General features: G+C 41.9%; 1 protein-coding gene across 1 annotated transcript; it reads left to right on the top strand.

Annotated features, from left to right (window-relative positions):
- Window positions 1-430: 430 nt before the first annotated feature.
- marcksl1a (MARCKS-like 1a) lies at window positions 431-3,338 on the top strand. The gene is made up of 2 exons (XM_024429971.2): window positions 431-720; window positions 1,996-3,338. Exons 1-2 carry the CDS (start codon window positions 637-639, stop codon window positions 2,518-2,520), a joined length of 609 nt encoding a protein of 202 aa, XP_024285739.1. The 5' UTR covers window positions 431-636; the 3' UTR covers window positions 2,521-3,338.
- Window positions 3,339-14,180: the final 10,842 nt, after the last annotated feature.

Here is a 14,180-nt window from a genome sequence, read left to right as displayed (position 1 = left end):
CTGGACAACAGGCCTTGTAGGTAAAGGCATTTCTGAGATTTTAGGTGTCATCATAATCTGACCACGACGGATTTGTTTTTTTCGGGGGTCTCTGCCCGTCATGAGTTATTTTCTGATTCTCCGCCCTTCTCTCAAAGCGTGCACTTGCCTGCAAAGAGCAGAACACACAGCAACAACGAAAAACGACCTAGAAGCCATTGACTGTAAATGTGTCTTCGGGCTTTAAATTATGTAATAGAAAAATCAGTAAATACAGATACAATTCTCACCATATTAATACCACATGTAAAGGAGAAAATACTCTCGTTGAAGCTGAAAGGGGGCGGGAAGAGGATTCCAACCCATGGTTGTAGATTGGGTATGTCAGTGAAGTCACGCCCCTAGGTGGAGTCCTCTACGATTTTGATGCACGGTTGAAATACTCACACTTGTAGGCTTAGCGTTCTTTAATTTGAGTTCAGCAGCCGCGAGGTTTGTTGTCTAAAGCGGGAAACTGTTGTTGCTTTCCAACGTAAGGAAAGGGATAAACACGGATTTCAAAATCTGGCAAGATCCACCTTTCTCTGTGCTGGATTTTAAACCGTGAAACTTGAGGTTTTTCTTTTAGATTTTCTTTTTGTTTAGAAAACCTAAAATATGGGAGCTCAGTTGTCCAAGGGTGGAGTAGCTGTTGAGGGGAAAGCGGTCGCCGACCCGGCTGTCGCTAAAACAAATGGCCAGGTAAGACAAGTCCAGTTGCATGCTTCTGCATTTGGCACCCAACGCCCTCGTTCAGCGTGAGTTGCATGGGCAACGTGTTAACGTTACCAGACTTGCGAGACCTCACGCCTACCAGTGAACATTATATTTAACGTTACTTACTAATTAGCTAAATCATATTTGGATGAAAACCTCATGGTTCGATGGTATTTTGTTTAAAAATGTGTGCATGATTGGGTGGCTAACCACCAAACCCCTTTGTTAAATTCGTCTCGAACTTTTTGCCTAATAAAGTAACACCAGGGCTGTTCAAAAATTCTCAAATTATTATCACATGAATGGAAATATCAGTTTAAATTCAACTAGCTCTCTCATGAGTTGGCGCTATAAGTTGGCAGCGATCGCCCACTCGCCGAACAACAGATGCACAGGATGCAAATGGAGTTTGCTCGAGGCTTGAAAACAATGTGCACGGGGCCAGCAAAGCGTCGTATATTAAAAAAAAAGCTCTCGGTCTATGTTGTGCTGTTTTCGATGTACTCCTTCATTTGTAGAGATGAAAACATTAAATTGTAAAGTCAAACCTTGTTTTATTGCACATGCCGCTCGCATGGCCGTTATCTGGATGATGACTCGCTATACTACTGTAGCTGATGGTTGTAAAAATGGGTGCAATTGCCAGTCTACTGTCTCATTGAGGCGGCACGCCTACCAGTTGGTGCATTCTCTGTTTAATTTACATTTTCTTTGGCCTAAAGATTATAGGAGATTCAATTATTATAGTCAAGTTTGATATCACAAATTTACATAACATACATTTTTAGATCGTTTGGGTTATTCGAATAGCAAGAAATATACAAATGTACGATATTGACATTTTGCAACGAATAGCACAACTAATCTGCTTCTTAATTTGATCGGAGTCCTTTGTTCCAAAATTCGGATTCCTGTTGTCGCGGAGCACTTATGCCTCCACGTGGTCGATGGGAGTAATGCAAACTAGCTGTGCATATGAAGCGTTTTGCTGTGCATTTGACCCGTTCAAATAATTGTCCACAATGACAACCTGTTTTACTTGGTTGGCCATACACCACAATCTTCTTGAATTCGCTCCCGAAAAAATCAGTCTGTCTTTTTATCCCACCAGCCATTTCCTTGGTCCACATTTGCCTGTATACTTATGAATCAATTGCATACAGGTATGGGCTGCTGTAATGTTCTCCCCAATACCAGTTTATTTTGATAATTGAATTGTTCTCCACATATGTCTAAATGGTTTCTCGCTGTTGTCCACAGGAGAACGGCCATGTTAAAACCAATGGAGATGTCTCTGCCAAGCCTGATGGGGATGCAGCTGCCGTAGATGGGAATGGCATAGCCGAGCCAGCCAAACCGGGTGAGGTGGGTGCTGGCGATGCCATCGAGGCCGCCCCTGCTGCTGAAGGAGATGCGGTCAAGGCCGAAGGGGAGGCCGCAAAGGATGCCAAGAAGAAGAAGAAATTCTCCCTGAAGAACTCCTTCAAGTTCAAGGGCATCTCGCTGAGGAAGACCAAGAAGAATAGTGAGGAGGGCAAGGAGGCTGCCTCCCCCACGGCGGAGGACAAGCCAGAGGAGAATGGCCACGCAGCCAAGGAGACCAAAGAGGAGACGCCGGCTACCGAGCCTGTGGCAGAGGCCAAGGAGGAGGCCACTCTGGCCCCAGAAAGCGAGGCCGCAGCAGAGGAAGCCCCTCCAGCAGAGGAAGCCCCCGCCGAGGAGGCTGCCACCCCTGCAGAGGTCACGACACCCGCAGCATCCGAGGCCGAGCCCAAGGCAGAGTGACCGTGCCCGTCACGGCTACTTGAACGTTATTTCCAAGATTAAAGTATATATGAGAGACTCGTGCCACATTCTTAACGTTATAAACAAAACTACAAACGAAGACAAATGAAGAAGGATATATCACATTTGCTGATTCAGCCACCAGTTCACTGCCTTTATCATTTCTCTGCTGATTGGAATCTCACCGGCCCTCTCATGATGAAACTGTTGGCTTGCGGTGCCCCCTCATGGTACTTACTGGAACTGGCGCGTGGGGAAGGTTTTGGATTGGATGTAGAACGAATCTGGAATACTGACTTATTTTCCCAATTCATGGAGACGCATCCTTTTAACAGCGTGGCAGCCCTATAACATTTTCATTTCTTATATCTTGGGATCTAATAGTTGACAGCGGTTATGGAGCAGGGCAGACCATCTCCTTCACTCAAAATGACTGTTATATGGACATAAACCGTTCAAATGATCTTACTCATTTCTTGAATTCTACATTCCTATGTTTTACCCCCAAATTTCAAGTATTTTGTGCTGTATAGGAAAAATACATTAAACCAGGGGAGGTGGAAAAGGTGATGTCTTTGTGCATTTTGATAATTTTCTGGCTAAAACCACATTTGCGCTTTCTGGGTCTTGTAGTATTCACATTTCAGAGTTTATGATGCAGGGGTTGGGGTTGTGTACAAAATGTGCTTTTTATCTGCAATTTGTCTCTGTAAATATGTTTTGGCCAATATCTTTGGTTCTTTTATTTTGCTATTGTTTTAAAGATGTTCATGGTTTTATTGTAACTTTTAATAAGGGTAAATAAATGTTTGATCCCCTCTGATCGTGTTTTGCCTCTGTCATCCTAAACCATGTGGGAGAGGTTCATCTTGGGATAGGATTACCAGGGGCAGTTTTTATACCCACACAGCTCTTGAAAATGGATGAATGCACCACATGAATTGCCTCCAAGACCCTTCGATCAGTACATCTTCACAGAGCTCCAAGAGGATGGCTGAGGTGAAGAACTTTATAAACTGACAAATCAATGACTGACAAGGTACCAAACTTATAAATTGAGCCACAGTATGTCAGTATCACGCTTGGCTACAAGTGCGTTCTCTTCTCACATCTCAGACTATACTATAACTTTACAATTTTAAAATATTTATTACTTGCCAAAACAAGCTGTATGTCAAGGAAAGTTTGGCTAAAGTTAGAAGACCAACTAATTGGCACCAATCAATCATCAATTTGTGCACTTTCTACAAATCCACGTCAAAGAATTTAACTGAGATTGGAGCCTAAACTTCCAAAGAGCAACTGGTAAGGAAGAAACCTATACTGAAGATGGGTGGTTTTTCTATACAATGTGGCCTTGGTTGGAAATTAGGTTGTGGGAATTGCGTGGAAGACTGGGTGATCTGGAGTGTATATATTGTACAAGTTTAGGGAGGTCCCTCCGTTGTCTCATTTAGTTCAATAATGAATAGATAACCGGTTCTGGTGCAATCTCTCAGAGCATTGCTCACCTTAACCAGAGGGATTGGGTTAAAAGCAAAAGACACTTTGGTTGAATGTTCAGTTGTGCAACTGACTAGGTATCCCCCTTCCCGTCACCCTAGCCGTAAGGTCAAATTGCTGAATTGAAGTAAGCAGACACACGTGACATTTGGCCCTATCCAGACACAATTATAGAGCACCTAGACACACTTCTGTAATCTGTACATTGAATGGATGTCTATAACAACATGGTAGTGTCACCTTGCCTCATGGGCTTGGTAAATTTTTTATCATACTGCTTAAAACTATCCAAGTATAATCCTCGAAAGTGAATGCATAACCAAAGCAATTGCATACTTTTTCTGAAGAATTAGATACACTAAAACTCAATGATTTGGTGGTGTAGTGACAGTGGGATAAAGGCAGTTTTGGGGAATCTACTCTGGAAATAGTCTTGTTTTTAAACCTTTATTTAATTAGACAAGTCAGTTAAGAACAAAATTCTTATTTACAATGACAGCCTACCGGGGAACAGTGGGTTAACTGCCTTGTTCAGTGACAGAACAACAGATTTTTACCTTGTCAGCTCGGGGATTCAATCACGCAACCTTTCGGTTACTGGCCCAACACTAACTACTAGGTAGCTTGGTAAAGGGCAGGTAGCCAATTACTTCACACTAGAAGTTAAGCTACACTAAAGCTACCCATAATTAAGTTTACTTTGAAAAAGTAGTTAACTACTTCCAAACTACTTTGGATAATTATGTGAATCTGAAATGTAATAGACCACAAATTGCAAGAACAAATCACTTTGGGGTCATATGTTAACAAGGTGTAATTTTCACCTATTTAACATGTTTCAAGTGATAATTAGGCAGGACAATGCTGAAAAATAAAGGACATTATTTCCTACTTCACCCATATTTAATTTTTGCAAAAAAAAGTAGTGTATACTAGATTGTTAGTTACACTGCTACATGGCTACTGAAAACTACCTAGATTGGAGTTTAGTTTCAACTATCCCCAAGCTAGTGCAAAATATACACTGAACAAAAATATAAACGTATAAATGTAAAGGGTTGGTCCCATGTTTCATGAGCTGAAATAAAAAAAACACAGAAATTTACAGAAAACAAAAAAAAAGCTTATTTCTCTCAAATGTTGTCCAAAATGTTTAAATCCCTGTTAGTGAGCATTTCTCCTTTGCCGAGCTAATCCATCCACCTGACAGGTGTGGCATATCAAGTAGCTGATTAAACAGTATGATCATTACACAGGTGCAACTTGTGCTGGGGGACAATTAAAGGCCACTTTAAAATGTGCAGTTTTGTCACATAACACAATTGCCACAGATGTCTCAAGATTTTAGGGATTGTGCAATTGACATGCTGACTGTAGGAATGTGCACCAGAGCTGTTGCCAGAGATTTTAATGTTCAAATCTCTACCACATGCTACCTCCAATGTCGATAAAAGAATTTGGCAGAAAGTCCCACCAGCCTCACAACCGCAGACCACATGTAACCACGCTAGTCCAGGACGTACATATTCTGCTTCTTCACCTGCAGGATCATCTGGAGGGGGGTGCTGAGGAGTATGTCTAATAAAAACAAGTATTTTTTAATTGAACCTTTATTTAACTAGGCGAGTCAGTAGGAACAAATTCTTATTTACAATGACGGCCTACCCCGGCCAAACCCAGACGATGCTGGGTCAATTGGCACCGCCCCATGGGACTCCCAATCAAGGCCAGATGTGATGCAGCCTGGATTCAAACTAGGGACTGCAGTGACACCTCTTGCACAGAGATGCAGTGCCTTAGACCGCTGTGCCACTCGGAAGCGCTTTTGTGGGGGGGGGGATTATGTTTGGCTGGGCCTGGCTACCAAATGGGTGGGCCTTTGCCCTCCCAGGCTCAGCCATGGGCTATAATATGGGGTTGGTCCCCCCTTTGCTGCTATAACAGCCTCCACTCTTCTGGGAAGACTTTCCACTAGATGTTGGAACATTGCAGCGGGGACTTCCATCCATTCAGCCACAAGAGCATTAGTGAAGTCGGACACTGATGTTAGGCGATTAAGCCTGGCTCGCAGTTGGTGTTCCAATTCATCCCAATTCGATGGGTTTGATGGAGTAAAGTGGCGCCGACAGAGATGGTCGCTTCGAGTTCTTAGGAAACTGCAATATTGTTTCTGACTGTTTCTGACATTGTTACCCCAGGAAATCTTAAGTCTTATTACATACACCCAGGAAGAACTATTGGATATAAGAGCAATGTCAACTTACCAACATTACGACCAGGAATACGACTTTCCCGAAGCGGATCCTCTGTTCAGACCACCACCCAGGACAATGGATCTAATCCCAGTAGCCAACCCAAAACAACAGCGCCTCAGAAGGGGCAGATGGAGCGGCCTCCTGGTCAGGCTCCGTAGCCGTGCACACGGCTCCTGAGTATACTACTCGCCAATGTCCAGTCTCTGGACAACGAGGTAGACAAAATTCGAGCAAGGGTTGCCTTCCAGGGAGACATCAGAGATGGTAACATTCTGTTTCACGGAAACATGGCTCTCTTGGGATATGTTGTCGGAATCGGTTTAGCCTCCGGGCTTCTCCATGCATCACGACAGTAGAGATAAACACCTCTCTGGGAAAGAGGAAGGGCGGGGATGTATGCTTTATGATTAAAGACTCATGGTGTAATCATAACAACATACAGGAACTCAAGTCCTTCCGCTCACCCAAACTAGAAGTCATTACAATCAAATGCCGGCCATTTTACCTACCAAGAGAATTCTCGTCAGTTATAGTCACAGCTGTGTACATTCCCCCTCAAGCGAACACCAAGACGGCCCTCAAGGAACTTCACTGGACTCAAGGTAAACTGGAAACTATATATCCAGAGGCTGCATTTATTGTAGCTGGGGATTTTAACAAAGCAAATTTGAGAACAAGGCTACCTAAATTCTATCAGCATATTGATTGCACGACACACAGAGCTAATACTCTCGACCACTGCTATTCTAACTTCCTCAATGCATACAAAGCCCTTCCCCGCCCTCCCTTTGGAAAATCCGACCACGGCGCCATCTTGCTTGTATCGCCTTATAAGCAAAAACTCAAACAGCATGTACCAGTGACGAGAACCATTCAAAGTGATCAGAAGCCACGTTTTGATCACGTGGACTGTATCAGCCTCAGAGAACAACATTGACCTATATGCTGACTCGGTGAGTGCATTTATAAAGAAGTGCATTGGAGATGTTGTACCGCCTGTGACTATTAAAACCTACCCTAACCAGAAACCGTGGCTGGACTGCACTTCCCTCAACCGCAAGGCTCTCCAGAGGGTGGTGTGGTCTGCACAACGCATCACCGGTGGAAAACTACCTGCCCTCCATGACACCTACAGCACCCGATGTCACAGGCAGGCCAAAAATATCATCAAGGACAACAACCACCCGAGCCACTGCCTGTTCACACCACTATCATCCAGAAGGCGAGGTCAGTAAAGGTGCATCAAAGCTGGGAAAGAGAGACTGAAAAACAACTTCTATCTCAAGGCCATCAGACTGCTAAACAGCAATCACTAACTCAGAGTGGCTGCTGCCTACATTGAGACCCAATCACTGGACACTTTAATAAATGGATCACTAGTCACTTTAAACAATTCCACTTTAAATAATGCCACTTTAATGATGTTTACATATCTTACATTACATCACATGTATATACTGTATTTTCTACCATCTATTGCACCTAGCCTATGCTACTCGGCCATCGCTCATCCATGTACTTATATGTACATATTCTCATTCACCCCTTTAGATTTGTGTGCATTAGGTAGTTGTTGGGGAATTGTTAGATTTCTTGTTAGATATTACTGCACTGTTGGAACTAGAAGCACAAGCATTTCGCTAACCATGTGTATGTGACCAATAAAATTTGATTTGATGGGGTTGAGGTCAGGGTTCTGTGCAGGCCAGTTAATTTCTTCCACACTGATCTCGACAAACCATTTCTGTATGGACCTCGCTTTGTGCGTGCTGAAACAGGAAATGGCCTTCCCCAAATTGGAAGCCACAAAATTGGAAGCGCAGAATCATCTAGAATGTCATTGCATGCTGTAGTGTTAAGATTTCCCTTCAATGGAACTAAGGGGCAAAGCCCAAACCATAAAAAAACAGCTCAGACCATCATTCCTCCCACACCATAGTTTACAGCTGGCACTATGCGTTTGGGCAGGCAGCGTTTAATTTTTTTTAAATTTAACCTTTATTTAACTAGGCAAGTCAGTTAAGAACAAATTCTTATTCACAAAGATGCCCTACCAAAAGGCCTCCTGCGGAGACGGGGGTCTGGGGTGTAAAAAAAATACAATATAAATATAGGACAAAACATGCTGAAAGAGAGACAACACTACATAAAGAGAGACCTAAGACAAAAACATAGCAAGGCAGCAACACATGACAACACAGCATGGTAGCAACACAACATAACAACATGGTAGCAACAAAAATGGTACAAACATTATTGGGCACAGTCAACAGCACAAAGTCCAAGAAGGTAAAGACAACAATACATCACACAAAGCAGCCACAACTGTCAGTAAGAGTGTCCATGATTTAGTCTTTGAATGAAGAGACGGAGATAAAACTGTCCAGTTTGAGTGTTTGTTGCAGCTCGTTCCAGTCGCTAGCTGCAGCGAATTGAAAAGAGGAGCAACCCAGGGATGTGTGTGCTTTGGGGACCTTTAACAGAATGTGACTGGCAGACCGGATGTTGTATATGGAGGATGAGGGCTGCAGTAGATAGCTCAGATCGGGGGAAGTGAGGCCTAAGAGGATTTTATAAATAAGCATCAACCAGTGGGTCTTGCGACTGGTATACAGAGATGACCAGTTTACAGAGGAGTATAGAGTGCAGTGATGTGTCCTATAAGGAGCATTGGTGGCAAATCTGATGGCCGAATGGTAAAGAACATCTAGCTGCTCGAGAGCACCCTTACCTGCCAATCTATAAATGATGTATCCATAATCTAGCATGGGTAGGATGGTCATCTGAATCAGGGTTAGTTTGGCAACTGGGGTGAAAGAGGAACGATTACGATAGAGGAAACCAAGTCTAGATTTAACTTTAGCCTGCATCTTCTCCTGGCATTCACCAAACCCAGATTTGTTTGTTGGACTGACAGATGGTGAAGCGTGATTCATCACTCCAGCTGACGCTTGATAACTGACTTGTTGGAAAGGTGGCATCATATGACGGTGCCACATTGAAGGTCTCTGATCTCTTCAGTAAGGCCATTCTACTGCCAATGTTTGTCTATGGAGATTGCATGGCCGTGCTCTTGATTTTATACACCTGTCAGCAATGGGTGTGGCTGAAATAGCCTAATCCACTCATTTGAAGGGGTGTCCACATATGTTTGTATATATACTGTAATTCTACCACAAGGTACAAGTTTTACACTAGATTACATATTGGTTTGACATTTACTATAATTTGAGTGATAATACCTCGACTTGGACTCAACTGCGTCCATTTAACTGACAGTCCAACACCTTAGAAATTACACTCAAATGAGGTACAAACCACTTCATGAGGTTGCACTACTAGATGCTACGTATTCAAATATATATTTTTTAAGAACTTATTAAAATAGTTGCTTTAAATTCTTTACTTCCTGGTCAATTTTTTCCCTTTGTTCTGCAAAACCCCATGGCCTAGTAGTTAGTTAACCAAAACACACATCAATTGCAGTGCTCTCAATTGATAGTTGTGCTTTGTATTGTAATGTCCTTACTGAGGAGATGATGGATGGTTGTTGTTTTACAGTAATAAAGGTTAAAGAGACTCCAGTAGAGTAACTGTTCACTCACAGTTGTAGTTGCAGCATTGTCACTTGTGGGTCTTTGGCACCACCTAGTGTCAAGTGATGGGACAAAACGATACAAATACTGACATGTAACTTATACCCATTTCAGACAGAAGATGTGGATGGTATATTACCTGTATCAAATATAAGGCAATGTTTATATGACCTCCATTCAAACAGCCCCTAATTTACCACTTTCTTGCAGGTATACTCCTTTTATACATATCAGTGGGTAACTGGCAAATTCAGGTGTGGGAAGGTTGTTGTTAAGCCATGGGGGCTGTTTGCATTTCAAATGAGGGAGGTGTTAAACAATGGAAGTGTTAATGAATTTACCTGCAATAAACCAGAGGACCATTCACACAGCCCCAATATCTGTATTTTGGTTACAGGGTCTGTGAAAATGACTAGGTCTTCAGGTATCTTTACCATTTACCCCCTACCCCTTTCCGCAGCCTGGTCTCATAGACTAGATGTAACATAGTAAATCTAAATCCGGACTCCTGAAATTGGTATGATATGTTACATCTGGTATTGTTACATAAGGCTAAAGGTTACTTAAAGCAAAAAACTAAGGTTGGGCGGATGTATAGGTGTATAACGAGAACGTCTACCAACCCAATGGTTAGGTGTTTGAAAAAGATAGAAAATCTGACTATGAGTTATGCGATAGTAAGTCATAATTCTGAGCTTGTCCATCGTTATTATGTGATAGTAAGTCATAGTTATGAGATTGTAAGTCATCATTATGAGATAGTAAGTCGTAATTATGATACATTTTAGACATAATTATGATACAGTAGGCTAAGTCATTAATATGATATGTTTAGGCGATCTGTACCACATAAATCCCATGTGCACTTTGCATCAGGCACTCAACTTTCAAGGATAAACTTATGTAAAGCCTATACTATAGTCAATTAGCCTACACATTGTGTGTGTGAGAATGTGGTTGTGTGTGTGTGCGTGTGTGTGTTAGTGATGCACGGGTTGACTCATTCCCCAGTTCCCAGTTATAGTCAGTGTCGGGTTGAAACAATACATAAAGCAAATCCTTAAAAGTATTACTTTTGTGCAATGTATAGGCCTATCTATAGGCTACATTGAGGTTTTTCTTTCATAATTTTTCAGCTATCTGGCATTAGTGCATAAATGAAGCTTTAGGGACTAACTTTACTGCACCCAGAGCTTGGGTTGGGCCGGAGCTGTCTGGAGCGCCATACCGACACTTCTTAACATTTTTGGGGAATTGTGTACCAGCTCCTCCATAAAAACAAAGTCAAAGACAGCAAACACAGTGTGAAGATAGGCAGAAATTGCTTCTCCAATAGAAATCCTCGATTACACTTGTAAGCAATGTCATCGCGACATTGGCTGGCTAAGCTCATGCATCGAAGCATATAACGATGCCGATTTTCGCTTGTGCAGGCCGTCAAGTCAATAAAGTTGTTTTTGACGAAAATGGAAACGTGTCAGTTTGTGACTTTTACAAGGTTGGAGTAATAACATGTTCAGCTACTGTAATGGAAATGTTAATGTTTGTGCTTTTCTTATCACTCATTCACTAATGTGCTGTTCTATAAACCAATTTCTGTGTTCATGCAAGTGGGTGACTGAACAAATCCTCACTATCAATAGCTGCAATTTGGTAGCACGCCCAGACTTTGTTTTGATATCTCAGTTTCAAGGTCTCAGCTTAGAGAGAAGAAGCCTCATGATGTATTGGTCTGTCACATGTTATGAACCAGTATTGGTCAGTCACATGAATGAAACAAATGGCAATGATTAATTAAATCATGCAAATATAACTTGTCTGTGTATTGGCGTATATAAGACAACTGCTGGGACTGCCCAGGGAGAGCTCCTTATTGACATGTGTACTATGGTGCATTGAGTGGGTTGGAACCTCTCTAGCGCGCTGACAAATAAACCATGATTCATTTAAAATTGACTTTGAGTGTCCTTGTGTAAGAATGTCCATGACACTACCTAAGACATTCACTCGAATCTAGGTTGTGCATTTAGATTTTGAGAAAATACCAACTAAGGAAGAAATGTTCACTTCTCTCATTGACTTCTCAAGACCAGGCCTGCTCTGCTTGGTCTGCTTTGCAAGCATTCCTGGAAGTCTCACGATGTTGTGCCTCTGAGTTTAGAAACTGTGACAAAGTAGCCTATTCCCCAGCCAGATTCACACACTGAGGCAAAAAAGGTTGATCAAATAAGAATAAAGGCGGGATCTGCATAGAATAGCAATGGAGAGTGGGTATTCATTTCCTGATTCCGCTTTGTTCAAATGTTTTTGCTGCGAGTTTATGAATCTGTGCATGAGAGTAGGCTGTTTGAGACTGCACAAATTGAAAACGTGCCAGTTTGAATGCGAATCACTGTCCAAACTGTCAAATGAGGGTTTGTAAGGACATGAAAAGTCATGGGAATTAGTTAAATAATTTTTGTTAATATAATTCATGAAGGCACACTTTTAAATAAGATCAATGACTTGAAAATCTAGGCTACTTATCAGAAATGATAGGAATGACCCTTCAGTGCATGTCTGTGTGTGCTGGGTGTGTGCCATTGCCAGTAGGAAGTTGCCCAAGGAGAAAGAACAGGACATTTCAGCAGCAGATATAAAATAATGACAGACAATAGACAAACTAGATGTCCAATTCAAAACATTACTTGTAGCAGTTATCTCGCTAGCTAACTAAGCATTCATGTCAGTGTAAACCTTCCACCGGCACTGTAGAGCCTAAATAAATCTGCATCGTTGAAAAACTGGGATTCCCCTCTATTAAACAGTAGCCATGTAATTGGGACAACACAAAAAAATATTCTAAGAATAGCCTAAATTGCAAATAACCTGAAACATTAATATTTGAGCCTTATATATAAACATGTCTAGTTAGATACCTTGCTTTGAAGTAGCCTACATTATCCATTTGATCCCTGATTCACTGAATTAGGGAATAATTTTATAAAGGCAAAAGTCTTTGGTTGTAATGTTGCAATATTTTACATCAAGGGTGGCAGCCATCCTTCAGGATAGCTACTGCATGGGTTTACAGGCTTTGGTTAAAGCCATGGTCTACTCACATTGTAGCCTAAACATCAGCTGCTCAACAGGACCTTGATAAGCAGACTTGGGTGTTTCAGGGATGGACCAAAAGCCAAGCCTGCACAGCCAGGAGCTCTCAAAATGGATGGCTGACCACATGTTAACAACATGTGACTAACAGTACAGTTGTACTTTGTGGGGGGTTAAGTGCCTTGATCAAGGGCACAGCGGCAAGAGATGGTAGATCTACATGGGATCAGACACAGAGGCCTTCCCGTATCAATAATGCTTACTTTTTAATTTAGGCTATAATAATAGCCATGACAATTTGGTTAGAAGTCATGAAAATGTGTATAAACCCTTAACAGTGAATAATCAGAGGTCTCTATGGAATAACGATTTCTGAATAACCTACACGCCAATTGCCAAATGCTTTTGGGAATAGGCGGAAAAGGGCAGAAGAAGTTTACCTTGAACCCCCGAGGAAAAAATAACTATGTCTGAGTTTATTTCAATAAGAGAAAAGCTGCGAAATGGAGAGTTGAAAATAAAGAGAAGGGAAGACCAGAAAGTAATGTTTGGTAAATATTTGGTAGACTTGTAAAAGAGGATGACAGCGGTGCCTATGTTATGTCTGATGATTGTGAGGTGCTGCACAAATTTGACAGTCACAAGAAGGGGATTTCAAATAGGCCTATGGCACATCAAGGGAAGTGTAGCCTATGGTTATATGGGTTGAATGGAAACTGAAAGATGGAAACTAACTGCAAGTCTGCAAGTCTATAAACTCTCTCATAGTCTTAATATTAACTCCTGCAGAATTAAGCATTTCATGCAGTAAGATTATACACATTGTGACTAGGGAGCAAGAGTGGAGAAATATGATTTCTTTCTTTCAGCAACTTGAGAGAATGTGAATGCGCAGTTAGATACCATCTGTAGAGGCACTATCTTTATCAGCATCATAAAAGCTGATAGTATTTCACCTACATAAAATATGAATCAAAGCCAAACTGAAATCAGAAACATGTGTGTCACATGTGCTCCCTCTCCGGCCTCTAGGTCACCAGGCTGCTCGTTATGGTGCACACCTGTCACCAGCGTTACGCGCATCTGAGCATAATGACACTCACCTGGACTCCATCACCTCCTTGACTACCTGCCCTTTATATGTCACTCCCTTTGGTTTCTTCCCCAGTCGTCATTGTTTCTGTATCATGTTGGCGTGCTTTTTGTGTTTCTT

Source organism: Oncorhynchus tshawytscha, linkage group LG08 (assembly GCF_018296145.1).
Source record: "Oncorhynchus tshawytscha isolate Ot180627B linkage group LG08, Otsh_v2.0, whole genome shotgun sequence".
Lineage (NCBI taxonomy): Eukaryota > Metazoa > Chordata > Actinopteri > Salmoniformes > Salmonidae > Oncorhynchus > Oncorhynchus tshawytscha.
Note: the sequence above shows the minus strand (reverse complement) of the source record. Positions and strands in the feature narration are given on the sequence as shown.

Coding starts and splice junctions, on each gene's coding strand:
- marcksl1a (XM_024429971.2), top strand. CDS start 637: ATGGGAGCTCAGTTGTCCAAGGGTGGAGTAGCTGTTGAGGGGAAAGCG. Junction 721..1,995: donor TCGCTAAAACAAATGGCCAG/GTAAGACAAGTC, acceptor TGTTGTCCACAG/GAGAACGGCCATGTTAAAAC.